Here is a 13,124-nt window from a genome sequence, read left to right as displayed (position 1 = left end):
AGTTTTACAGTGCCGAGGAAAAATATACTGTCACTTAACACAAAAAAGTGTATTTTCACCTAGGAGAAAGTCTATTTTCAACCAGGAAAAATTCGGGAATTTTTTTTCCCTGTCCATGTATACACCCTGAACTGGGTCCTTAAACAGGATGAAAGTGTATCAATTCCTGGATGCAGATACTATAAAGAAAAGGAAAATGAGCCTTGCAAAGAAATTGAACTAAAAGCTGTGATCGTAACAAGGGAACAGAGAAGATTGAAGAAGAAGGATGACCACGTGATGACTAAACTTCAAATGTGCAGATGGAACATCAGAGCACACAGCAGCCACTGGCAGCAGAAAGTGATAAATGCGAGTATCAAATGTGCTGTCGATGTGTAATTAGAAATGCTGCAGTAAGCAATAGTAGTGCTATAATTGCATGTGATGAAACTTTGTGTGGGAAAACTGTAACAGTTTCAAGCATTGGGTAATATTTTCTGGATCAGTGTTTGTCAATGTAGAAATTTTAAATGGAGCCATCAGTACCAACAAATTGTCAAACAGAAAATGTAAGTAATGTGGAATTTTGGCAAGCAAACAGTAACAAGGACCATAGTGCAGAAACTCAAGCACTCCCCAAATGATAAGATGAGAAAACATAGAGGCAGGAAGGTCAAATATGCAGAACTACCAAAGACATGATTAGGAAGGAGCCCAAATTTAATAGATAGTGTAGCAGAACTTACAGAAAAGAACATAAATGAACTGGAAGAAAAAACTAACAAATTTAATAGATAGTATAGCAGAACTTAACAGAAAAAACATGAATGAATTGGAAGAAAAAACTAACAAGTGGAAAGCAACTCAAAGAAACGTGAAGAAAACATTGACAGACAAGAAAATAACTCTCATAAAATTGAGGAAGAAATTGACAAGAATGAGAGTAATATAAAGAAAATTGAAATAACAATAAAAGTCTCCAATGGCAAATTGAGAACAGATTTGAAATTCGAATTTCAAACAGTAAGACAATGTAGCAAAACAATGGTTAAGTTATGCAAAACTATTTATGATGTGATAAACAGGAGGAGGTTCAAAATAGGAACAGAGGAGGAATTCAAAGATGCAAAATGATAGTGAAAATTATAAAGAAAAAACACAGATACATCACAAATAATGAGAGTGTCAGCAAGTAGTGCAGAAGCTGTAGTTGAGAAAACACTAATTGAAGAACTCATGGAGAAGTAGGAAAAAGTAGATTGTTTTTCAAAGAAGGAAGATGATAATTATGATGATGAGGGGAAGGAAGAATATGATAAGGAAATAGAAGAAAACATTGACGACTTAATAAAGACCCACAAAAAATATCACGAGAGGTCAACTCAGTAAGTTCAAAAGTTGGCATCTCCAAATGCCTTTTACCTGTTATAACAAAAGTCAAAGAAATCCCTAAATATTAGGAAAATTATGATGGTTATTACTGTAGTGTTGCACAAACACAGATTCATAATTTCCACAAACCAATTTTTATTCTACCACTATATGAAGTAATATGCTAAGACACTGAATTAAAAAATAATCAGCACACATAGCCAAGGCGTAAATTAAGGCACAGTATAACAGTGAAGTACACATTTATCATATTAGGGCCTGGCACGCTGGCTTATATAAGGCTGTTTTGCACACAGCACGGCACATGCTGCACCATCTGTGCGAGGCGGTCTCTTGAGACCAGCCATGGAGGTGCATGCTCTTTAATTGTGTACACTTACTACACAGAGTTACAACAGCTACAAAAATGCAGAATGAAGAAAATGGTGTATGGGGTCCTGGAAAATAAAAGTAAAAAGTGGACTGTTTGGTTGGCATCACATGACACAAATGCAAACAGTCTTGTTTAAAAATGATGACTAGCAGAAGAAAGTGACAGAGACACTAGATAGTGAGTGATAGCAGTGAGGAAGCCTTATTTTCATTGTTTGATTGACTATCTTTATTTTACAAGCAGTGGGCTAGTGTGCAGTGCTTTTATGTGTATTTTGGATAACATTTTCTTATTACCATGTTTAATATGGAGAAAATACTTGAAGAGTATCATGTCAGGACGCAGAGAGTTATAATTTACATAAAAGTGCAGCAAAACACATCAGGATAGCATGCATCAGAGGCCATGCATTGTATTAAACTGGACAGATAACATGCAAGGCATGTTTTTTTTTCCCCACGTAAAGAGCTAGAGAACAGAGTGAGTGAGTCATATTGAGATGGTGCGGCACTGCAGCAGCATAGGCAGCAACTGGCATTGCACAGAGTGGCTGTAAGCAGTAGGTGAAGTGAGGAACTTCAGACTTGGTGTCAGTGATCACCACTTGATCAGCTGAGCACAACACTTGGCAGGAGAAGTGGCACTGCACGAAGGCATTATGTGAAATGTCGGCTAGCTGCTTGTCACACTGTTCAAGTGAGACTATGCAAGGAACCCATTGTGTATGATATTACATCCCTGTGTGTTTAATATCTTCTGATTTCAGACATTTGCATTTAGTATGTACAGTGCAGTAATTTCAAACAATGGTAAACCCAAGATGGAATGTAACAGTATTATGGAAAGGATAGTTGCTACTCACCACATAGCAGTTATTCTTAGTCGCAGACAGGCACAATGAAAAGACTGCCGGAAAGTGAGGTTTTGGCCAACAAGGCCGTCATCGAAAATAGACAACATACACATGCAGACTCATGCAAACATAACTCACACACATATGACCACAGTCTCTGGCAGCAGAAGTCACACTGCGAACAGCAGAGTGCGATGGGTGAGGAAGTCGGGTGGTAAGGATAAGGAGGAGACTGGGGTGAGGAGGGGGAGGGATAGCAGAGTAGGGATGGGGGATGGAAAAGTGCAGCTTGTGAGAACTTACAAGGATGACTGGAGAGAGGGCAGGGCAGCTAGGTGCCGTCGATAGATTAGACAGAGATTGGGGTGGAAGTGAGGGCAGTAAAAAGACTGAGGGTGCAGTGGTTGAATAGAGTCCTGTGTAGTGCAGGAATGGGAACAGGGAAGAGGCTAGGTGCGTAAGGACAATGATAAACAATGGTTGAGGCAAGGAGGGTTATGGAAATGTAGATTATATTGCAGGGAAAGTTCCCACCTGTGCGATTCAGAAAATCTGGTGTTGGTGAGAAGGATCCAGATGGCACAGACTGTGAAGAGTCACTGAAATGTAGAGTGTCATGTTGGGCTGTGTGCTCAGCAACAGGATGGTCCAGCTGTTTCTTGGCCACAGTTTGTCAGTGGACATCAAATGGACAGAAAGCTTGTTGGTTGTCATGCCCACGATGAATGCAGCACCGTCGTTACAGTCAGCTTGTAGATCACATGACCGGTTTCACAGGTAGCCCTGCTTTTGATGGGATAGGTGGTGTTTGTGACCAGACTGGAGTAAGTGGTGGTGGGAGGAGGTATGGGACCAGTGTTGCATCTAAATCTAGTACACAGATATGAGCCATGAGGCGAGGGGGTGGGAGCCGGGGTTGTGTAAGGATAGACAAGGATAGTGTGCTGGTTCAGTGGTTGGCGGAATACCACTGTGGGAGGGTTGAGAAGGGTAGTGGGTAGGATATTTCTCATTTCAAGACACAATGAGAGGTGTCAAAACCCAGGCAGAGAATGTAATCCAGTTGCTCCACTCCTGGGTGGTACTGATTCAAGAGGGGAATAGTCCTCTGTGGCTGGATTATGGGACTTTGAGAGGTGGTGGGTGACTGGAAAGATAAGGTACAGGAGATTTGTTTTCATACAAAGTGGGAGGGTAATTACAGTCTGCAAAGGCCTCAGAGAGACCCTCGGTGAATTTCAAGAGGGGCTGCTTGTCACTAAAGATGTGATGACCATGGATGGCTAGTCTGTATAGAAGGGACTTCTTGGTATGGATTGGGTGGCAGCTATTGAAGTGGAGATATCACTAGTGTTTGGTAGGTTTGATAAGGCCAGAGGTACTGATGTAGCCATCTTTGAGCTGGAATTCAACATCCAGGAAGGTGGCTTTTCAAGTTGATTAGGCTCATGTGAAGTGAATGGGGGATAATGTGTTGAGTTTCTGAAGGCATGTGGATAGGGTGCCCCCAAATTCGATCCTTTGACCCTTCTGCTGGAAGAAGGAGCCACTGGCTCCAAAAGTTTTCATAAGTAAAACCTTTCTTTATGTGTGTATTCTCATGATGCTGCTTGGTGAGTAGGTTTTTATGTCTATCCAATTACATTATATTGTCAAAATGTGTGTTTCAGAGAGAAAGAGAGAGAGAGAGAGAGAGAGAGAGAGAGAGAGAGAGAGAGAGAGAGAAGAGAGAGCAAGTGCATGCATGTGCATGTGTCCGTACTCAAGCTCAGTCAAGGATTTATTCAAAAGCCAGTGAAGTGTAAGCTTGTTGAATACTTAGTGGCTTTATTATTCGGTGAGTTGTTACTTTTTATTCCTCTACACATAGCTGGCCAGTGTGGCCGAGCGGTTCTAGGTGCTTCAGTCTAGAACCGCACGATGGTCGCGGGTTCGAATCCTGCCTCGAGCATGGATGTGTGTGATGTCCTTAGGTTAGTTAGGTTTAAGTAGTTCCAAGTTTAGGGGACTGATGACCTTCGATGTTAAGTCCCACAGTGCTCAGAGCCATTTGAACCAATCCTCTACACATACGTAAAGTAGTTCCTGTAAATGCTGATGCAAGCAGAGTAGCACCATTCGCAATTTGTGGTTAGTATACTTTAATAGAAGTTGCCCATAGTGTCTGCCTCTGCCTGTTAATGTTTAACTTGACTACTTTCACATTCCTGTAGGCTCTTCATCTTGATGAGGTTTGTGAAACATGATATGTGACTGACTGACTTAATGAATAAATGATTGGTCTTGCTTGTTGTGCTCTTGAAACGGACTGCTAACAATGATGGTCATAATTCCACCCAGAGTAAAATCTGTGCATCAGTATTCAGTTGCTTATTTTTATTCCTTTTATTTTTTGATACTGTTAAAGATATTCAATGTGTTAAAGGATACAAAAGAACAATCTAACACATGTAACAGTGCCAACACAAGCTGAGTTGGTGGAAGTGCACAGTAACAATGCACCACCATATGAAAGTGGTTAGGTGGTGCATATATTTCCATTGTGATCAGATGAGTTTGAATGCCAAAGAACAAAGTGACAGATCATCTCACTGTGAAGAGTTGGTAATGAAAAGAGAACCACAAACCCTGGTGCTTGAAGACAAGCATATCACATATGAAGTGATAGTGAAAAAAGTGAAAGTCAGTCATGGATCAGTTTTTGACATCTTGTACAACGTTTTGAATGTGATGAAGGTCACCACCTCCTGAGTTCTGCAGCTGCTCACACTTGTTCAAAAAGCCTGCCAAACTGAGCCAGTAGTGGAAATGTTTCACCTGTTTCAGGCTACTTAATCACCATGAGTGAGTGCTGCATATATCACTTTGGTCCTAAGACAAAGAAACAAAGTAAGAAGAGCAAACTTATGTATTTACCACCACAAAAAAGCAAGTGGTTCTGAGTGTTTTTTGGGACTGTTGTGGTGAGATTCTAACAGGTATGCTTGCTCAGGGTAAACCATCACATTAGCACACTTGAAAATCTCCTTACAAGGTGACAGTAGGCTATCAAGATGGCAGTGTCATAGGAAGTGGGCCAAGGGCGTGCCTCTTCTCTGTGACAACGCCCTAGTTTATTCTGCACAGGACACAGTCACAAATGCTGCTTATTTGCACTATCAAATTTTGTCTTCAACTCCCTCATCATACTCTCCTAACGTAGCAACAATTTTCTTTTTTCTCTTTCTTCAATAAATAAACCCTTGTTTGGCAGGCATTTCCAGTTAAAGTGATTCCTGAATAGCCAAAATACAGAGTTCTACAACCAAGGTCTCCACCAAGTCATACATTGTTGGGAAAAATGTTTCACACTGAAGGGTAAATATGTAATTTTTATGATTACAGCTTGAATTTTTTTTGGTGGTAGTAAAAATTTAATGTCAAGTCCTTGTACATGCATCCTGGAGAGTTCTTTACTATTATATTAGTCATGAAAATCTTGAAATGTAAATTATATTCAGAAACAATTTTCACTCTTCGGTAGTGTGTCCACTGATTTGAAACTTTGTGGCAGAGTAAAACTGTGTGTGCTGGACTGAGACTCAAACCTGGGACCCAGATTTGCGTCCTGGTTCAGTACCCAGTTTTAATCTGCCAGGAAGTTTCAGTACTTTAGACGCTTGTAACAGCGTCCATTACCAATTCCAGGTAAAGTACAAGGGGTGTGGTTAAATGTACTGGACAATGACTTATGATCCCAGTAAGATTTATATTTTCATTACTACAAAGATTGGGGATTGTTGTAGCTGACGTGGTTGACATAAAGCCTTTGATTAGTCATTTCATCAGTAATCATTACAGTTTATAAATTCCTTTTAATTTTTTTTAGTAATGTATGTCTGCTAAAAACAAAGGTAAGGCCAGTACCTAGGATGATGATATATTTGAGATATCTCATCATCAATTTTTAGTGTTGAGGGATTTAGTTCAGTTGTTTGTATTAAATGCTGCTGTCAACATAACATCATAGTTTTATAGGAAAAAATTCATTACCTACACAACCAAAGGTAAATGCCATTTCCTGTTAATACAACTCTCTGTATAGTGGCCACTATCAAAAACCGGTTGAGTGATCATTACGAAAGTATTGTCTGGGAATGGTGGCTGGGTTCTATCACATCCTACATCATCCAAAATGTTCAAAGAGATTAACCTTGTCTGTTCAAATGGAAAGTTAATAAATTTGTACTGTCAGAAACCTGGTCAGAGTTTTATAATGTTTGCTGAACCAGTTTATTAAAAATGCAAGTATTAGGATAACAGGTCGTTTCTTTCAGTCTTAATAATATTGCAAGTTATTGCAAAAAATTCTGTACCCTCTCAAGTGAAAGTAATGAACAGTGTGATATCAGTACTTTAACTTACCTAGAGGAGCATTTTCTGTTGCAGAAATATAATTTTCCCACCATCCACATGAAATAAAGATAGTTGTGACTGGAATCAACCACAACTGAAGTTTTTCACTTCCTTCTAACATTGGCCATACTACAAATCCTGTAGCCTGAATGGCTGTAGCAGCAACATCAGCAACTAATTTAATAGGACGTCCTGGCTCATTCATATTTCTTGAGGCAATAGCTGTGAAGTTGCAAATAATGTATTATGACCGCAGTTCAAATTGTATGATATACTTAATAACATGGAGTTAATGTATAAATAGAAACATTTGAAAGCCCAGTATTGAAAAACAACAATATGAAAATAATAGATTGCTACTCACTATATAGAGGAGATGCTGAATTGCCAACAAGCAAAACTAAAGAGACTGCTAAAATATTAAAGCTTTCAGACAAAGCTTGCTAGTGTCCTGAGACAGTTGCAGTGTGTGAGTTGTGGTTGTGTCAATATGTGTTTGTTTTCTACTGCAGAAGGACTTTTTCCAAAAGCTTTAATATTTTAGCAGTCTTCATCACTGTGCCTTCCTGCGACTCATTGTGTCTTCTATGTCATGAGTAGCAGAGTTATGCTTGTGTGAATGTGTGTTGTGTCTTTTCTACTGCAGAAGAGGGACTTTGTTCAAAAGCTTTAATATTTTAGTAGTCTTTTTCATTGTGTCTTTGAGTCAATGCATCCTCTATATGGTAAGCAGTAATATTTTCCAAATTGTTGTTAATGTATAAATACAGCTATTTAGAAATATTACTTAAGAAATAGGCATTTCAGTCAGATTTCACAATCCTAAAATTCATAAGACTCAGTTTAAAATACTGAAAATTTTAGTTAGTCTATAATTCTTTTCCCAAATGTACAATGCCTACAGCTTTTAGATGTTGGTAATTTACAATAAATTTTTCTATTCTTATTACTTAAATGAAATACTCTTTCAAAGCATTGCCAGAAGGTACAGAAGGTATGGAACAGCAAAAACACGGCACTGTGATTCAGATTTTCAAATTACCCACCTGAACTTCCACATAAAATCTACGAACATAATTAGTTTTTTTAATGTGAAATATTTTGCACTGCATATCTCATCCCATCCCTACAAAATGCACCATCACATAAAATGCAATTCATCTCTGGTAGTATTACATACAAAATAAAATAGCTGTCTTATATCCTCCCATATACATGAACATTAGCAGTCCCATAAAATGTCAAAACATATTTTCATAGGTAACTGAAATGTTATCAGTTTAATTACTACATGAAAAAATATAAATTAGTAAAGCTATAACATCCTATGAGTTAGTAACCATTTCCAAATCACAGCAATAAATAATTATTTCATTCCTTTAACAAATGCTAGCCTCCTCTGACAGTGCATAAACAGCTATTCTGATCACTTCTTGGATTTAAAAAAGTGTATATGTCAATGTGTTCAACAAGAAACTTACCAAGCACACCAGGAATAAAGCAAAAGCAGTTTGTCAACATGACACCCTTCAGCACATCAAGATTGGGCAGAATTACAAAGAAAAGAAGTGCCATGCCTATTGTGTGAAACGTCTCCATAAAGAAGGCAATAAGGAACTCTGGTAGGGATGGTTTTGCTACAGTTTTAAAGAAGCACATTCGTGATGCACGGATGAATGTGCCTAGTTCTGGGACAGCATACGCAATCAGTATACACCACATCCATGCCACTCTTTCTTCTTCAGGTAGTTCTGCAGCAAATTGTTTTTCACCACCTGCAAAATTATATTCCCCTGTAATTTCTGTTTTCTGAAAATAATTCTTACATTTTAAAAAATAATTTTCTAGTAAGTTATATTTTTGATTACTGCACATTTTAATGAAAAACACATCTCTCAGTCTGTCTTTCATTTTGAGGAAGAAGTCATAATGCTAAACTTTCAATACAGTACAAATATTTAAAGATTGTTTGTTTAGTACCTGCAATGGTGTGACAATGCTGCTACACTACACTGGTCGGTTCAGGCACTTCACAGGCTGGTAATGACCAGGGGAGAGGAGGCAGAAGAGTAGGAGGAGGAGTAGGAGGAGGAGGAGGAGGAGGAGGAGAAGGGCAAATCAAAATCCATGGGCTCCACATCAGCAAGTGGAGATGCAAGTCTCACTGGGGCCCCTAGGCTGCAGGCAATGAGAGGACAGTGGAGGACACAGCACTGGGGGAGCACACAATTGCATGTGGTAGCCTGTACCTATAACAACATCGTGACCAACCTTATCACCTGATAGATCATAGGATTGGTGGTGACGCCCCAACAGAGTGAGGGACAACTGATTTGCATCACAGGTCAGCTGATCCCTACTGACATCCACCACAAACAACTGCCGACTTTTGTGGCTCAGCATGAAACCCGGATACTCAACCCTGCTGCCAGGACTGGGCCTAATTGGCATTGTGGGAAGAGGCAGACACTGTTGGCCCTCAATATATGCATAAAGTTCACCATCTCCAAGTTAGAAGCCTGATGAAATGGGGCAGCAGTCAGATGCCAGATACCATTACAAATGCAAGTCTTCAAGCAACTACAACACATATTGCCTACTGGTATTGGAGATTGCAGTCCTGGAGAATCCCTCAATGGCAAAAATAACCAACAATGCACGGACAATGGCAGTCTACAATGTGGGGGACAGTTTGGCCTACTGCTGATTGAACTCTGGATTGGACCCCACCAGAAGCCGCAAGAACACATTAACAATGGCATGGTTGGCAGAGGAGTGATAATGAATTTCGTAGCAATAGGCACTGAGAAAGAGGGCTCATCTCTGCAATTGGTGGGCAGTACTATGTGGCAGCTTAGAATGAGGGCCAAGGAAGGAAACCAGTGGCTTTTGTTTGTTGATGAAGAGGAACCTCGCCCCATACATGAAAATATGAAACTTTTTAACTCCCTTTGAATAATTATGCTGTGCGGTCTTCGGTGTCTTCGATGAGTAGGTGATAGGCCTGTCAGTACCATTCAGGCTGTCATGGGACAAGACTAAACCAATTCTGTACTGGGGTGCATCACATGCCAGGGTTAAAAGTTTACCCAGCATAAATATAAGCCAGACAGGGAGCATTACTTGAGGGAATGAAAAGCCCACTGACAGTCCACAGACCAGATAAACTTAATGCCCTTCTGGCAAAGCCAGTTAAGAGGCTGGAAGATGTGAGCATCTCAGGAGATGAACTGGAAATAATACAAAATCTTACCCAAAAAAGACCTGAGCCCCTGCAGGTTCTTGAGCACCAACAGGTTGATGATAGCTTTGATGTTGTCTGTCATGACAAGGCCATCTTTGCTAAGCACATATCCCAAAAGGATGCACCTGTGAGGAGGAAAAAACTGCACTTTTCCAGCTTGCAACTAAAACAATTCTCCAGGAAGCATTGGAAAACTGACTGAAAGTTTAATAAATGCTCCTCTCTGATAGGGTCCTTACCCAGATGTCATCCACGTAACTGATGCAACAGGGAGTGTCCTGAATCAACTGCTGATAAATTCCTGGAGAGACTGTGTCCAATGGCAACTGTAGGTAGGCCTCGTGCAGATCAGTCCAGGAAAAATACTGGCCCGCTGACAATTTTGCCAATAACTCCACCAGCCACAGAACTGGATACAAATCCGTAACGGGTTGCATGTTGTCCATTTGTTTAAAATTGCTTCAAAAGGTGCACAGCACTGTCAGGATTTTGTATCACCTCCAAAGGGATGGCCCACTCACTCAAGAGAATAGGAGAAACAACTCCTTGATACCCCCTATGCTACAACTCAGACTTTTACCTTTTCACACATGGCAAAGGGAATGGCATGGAGGCAACAAAATTTAGTTACCACTGATGCCTTGAAATTTTCAGCCTAGCTCAAAGTATTTTCAAATATTTCACCGTATAACTGCAGTCAGAAGTCCAAATCATGAAAAGCTACAAAATGAGACACTAAATGCACTTCATCAGCAATATGGAAGTCAAAAACTTAGATTTTCTTAATGCTGGCTAACTAACACAAGAATGGTGTTGCAGGTTGTATTCATGACACTCTTATGCTACAGGTTACAAATATTTGTGAATAAGTACTGAGATGTTTTGTATTGCAGTATAGTTGAAGTAGAACTAGAGACATGATCTTTCATAATCACAGTAGTTCACAAGGTGTCCACAAAGAATGCCCCAAAGTTGAGGAGGGCCAGGTGAAAAGAATGGGAGTGAAGGAACTAAGGCCTTGAAGAAATTAGGATATGGTGTCTTGATCCTCAGTTAAGATCAAGAAGATATTATCAAAGAACCTGAGCCAGAGAAGGGGTTTGGGAAACTAGGGAGGTTTACTCCAAAGGGCCTACTAACAGTTTGGCATAGGAAGGTGCCATGCATGTTCTCACAACAGGGATGTATTTGGTTATATACCTTCCCATCAAAGGAGAAGTGAGGATGTAATTGGTAGGATGTATAAGGAATGAGGTGGAGTGTGGAGTTGGAAGGACATTGGGAGAGATAGTGTTTAATAGCAGCAAGGCCATGAGCATGGGAAATGCTGGTGTATAGAAAGGTGCCATCAACAGTGATGAGTAGGAATCCAAGTGGTCATGGGGTGGCGATGGTCAAGAGTCAGTGAAAAATGTGGTTAACATCTTTAATGTGAGAAATTAGGCTACAGGCAACTGGTTGTAATGTTGGTTGAGAAGAGCAGAGATTCTTTCAGTGGGACCATGGTAACCAGCTGCTATGGGGCATCCAGGATTGTTGGGTTTATAGATTTTGAGAAGCATGTAGGTTGGTGTCAGGTGTAGGGCTGAAGGAAAAGCCTTTGCATAGGAGTGAAACTTCTGTAATATCTAGAATTTTTGTGGACAGACCCACCACAGGCTTATCCCACCCCATTAGAGGCAGAGCCACACGTGAAAGCAGCCACACCATATATTAGCTGTGCTGCAATTTTTGCACAGTATTTTAGTGGGCATGACTGCCAAACAGTTGTACACAAGAATGTATGGCCACCGCCAAACTGGCCAAAATCACTGTTTACCACCCAGTGATGAAACACCTTGCTGAGTACAACATGTTTGATTTCAATGGCTGCTTTACAACTCAAGCCATCTGGATCCTTCCCCGCAATACCAGATTTTCTGAATTATGTAGATAGCAATTATCCTTGCAACACATCCTTTGTTCCTGCATTCCTCCTGACCTCAATCTCCAGTAACCTCCTGCACCCACATCCTCTCCCAGCAGTCTCACCTTCCTCTATTCTGTCAACCCCACCCAAGCCACACCCCTACATTATCATGCGCTGTATGAACACACTGGCTCTAGTGTCTCCATAAATCACTTTACTATCTTGAGCACTTGCTGCCTCTCCCTCCTGCATTCCTATGTTGCACACATGTTACCCACCTCTGAGCTGTCAGCCATCCATTACCAACCCTTAATCCTGTGGCCCGCCTCTTTTCTCCCCTCACCCAACCCACCCGACACAACCTTCCACCCCCGTCTACTTGCCAAACTGCAGTCCCCACAAAAGATAGTGAAGTTTTTCTACTATTCAGTGACTTGTCACACACATATTAAAGCTGTAAGAGTCAAAAGCAAAGAAGTTATCATAAATGCTTTACACTACAAAGAACCAGAAGAGGAAGAAACATGGTTGATGAAAGCGTCGACTGAAAGCGTTGACTCATTCTCTGCAAATTTTAATGTCAAGTTCACTCTAAAAAGCAATACATCTACATCTAAATCTACATATACATGATTACTCTGCAATTCACATTTAAGTGCTTGGCAGAGGGTTCATCAAACCACAATAATACTATCTCTCTACCATTCCACTCCCGAACAGCGCGCGGGAAAAACCAACACCTAAACCTTTCTGTTCGAGCTCTGATTTCTCTTATTTTATTTTGATGATCATTCCTACCTATGTAGGTTGGGCTCAACAAAATATTTTCGCATTTGGATGAGAAAGTTGGTGACTGAAATTTCGTAAATAGATCTCGCCGCGACGAAAAAGTCTTTGCTTTAATGACTTCCATCCCAGCTCGCATATCATATCTGCCACACTCTCTCCCCTATTACGTGATAATACAAAATGAGCT

At 40.4% G+C, this 13,124-nt stretch overlaps 1 protein-coding gene across 1 annotated transcript in view; it reads right to left on the bottom strand.

The window, feature by feature from the left end:
- The window catches only part of LOC124799209 (chitin synthase chs-2-like), a 234,151-nt gene that overhangs the window by 173,298 nt on the left and 47,729 nt on the right, over positions 1–13,124 (bottom strand). The window contains exons 3-4 of the mRNA XM_047262745.1: positions 8,477–8,770; positions 7,005–7,217 (exon numbers count right to left, since the gene is read on the bottom strand). Of these exons, the coding sequence (XP_047118701.1) occupies positions 7,005–7,217; positions 8,477–8,770 (507 nt within the window). The remainder of the gene's footprint in view (positions 1–7,004; positions 7,218–8,476; positions 8,771–13,124) is intronic.

Source organism: Schistocerca piceifrons, chromosome 5, assembly GCF_021461385.2.
Source record: "Schistocerca piceifrons isolate TAMUIC-IGC-003096 chromosome 5, iqSchPice1.1, whole genome shotgun sequence".
In the NCBI taxonomy this organism is placed as follows: domain Eukaryota; kingdom Metazoa; phylum Arthropoda; class Insecta; order Orthoptera; family Acrididae; genus Schistocerca; species Schistocerca piceifrons.
Note: the sequence above shows the minus strand (reverse complement) of the source record. Positions and strands in the feature narration are given on the sequence as shown.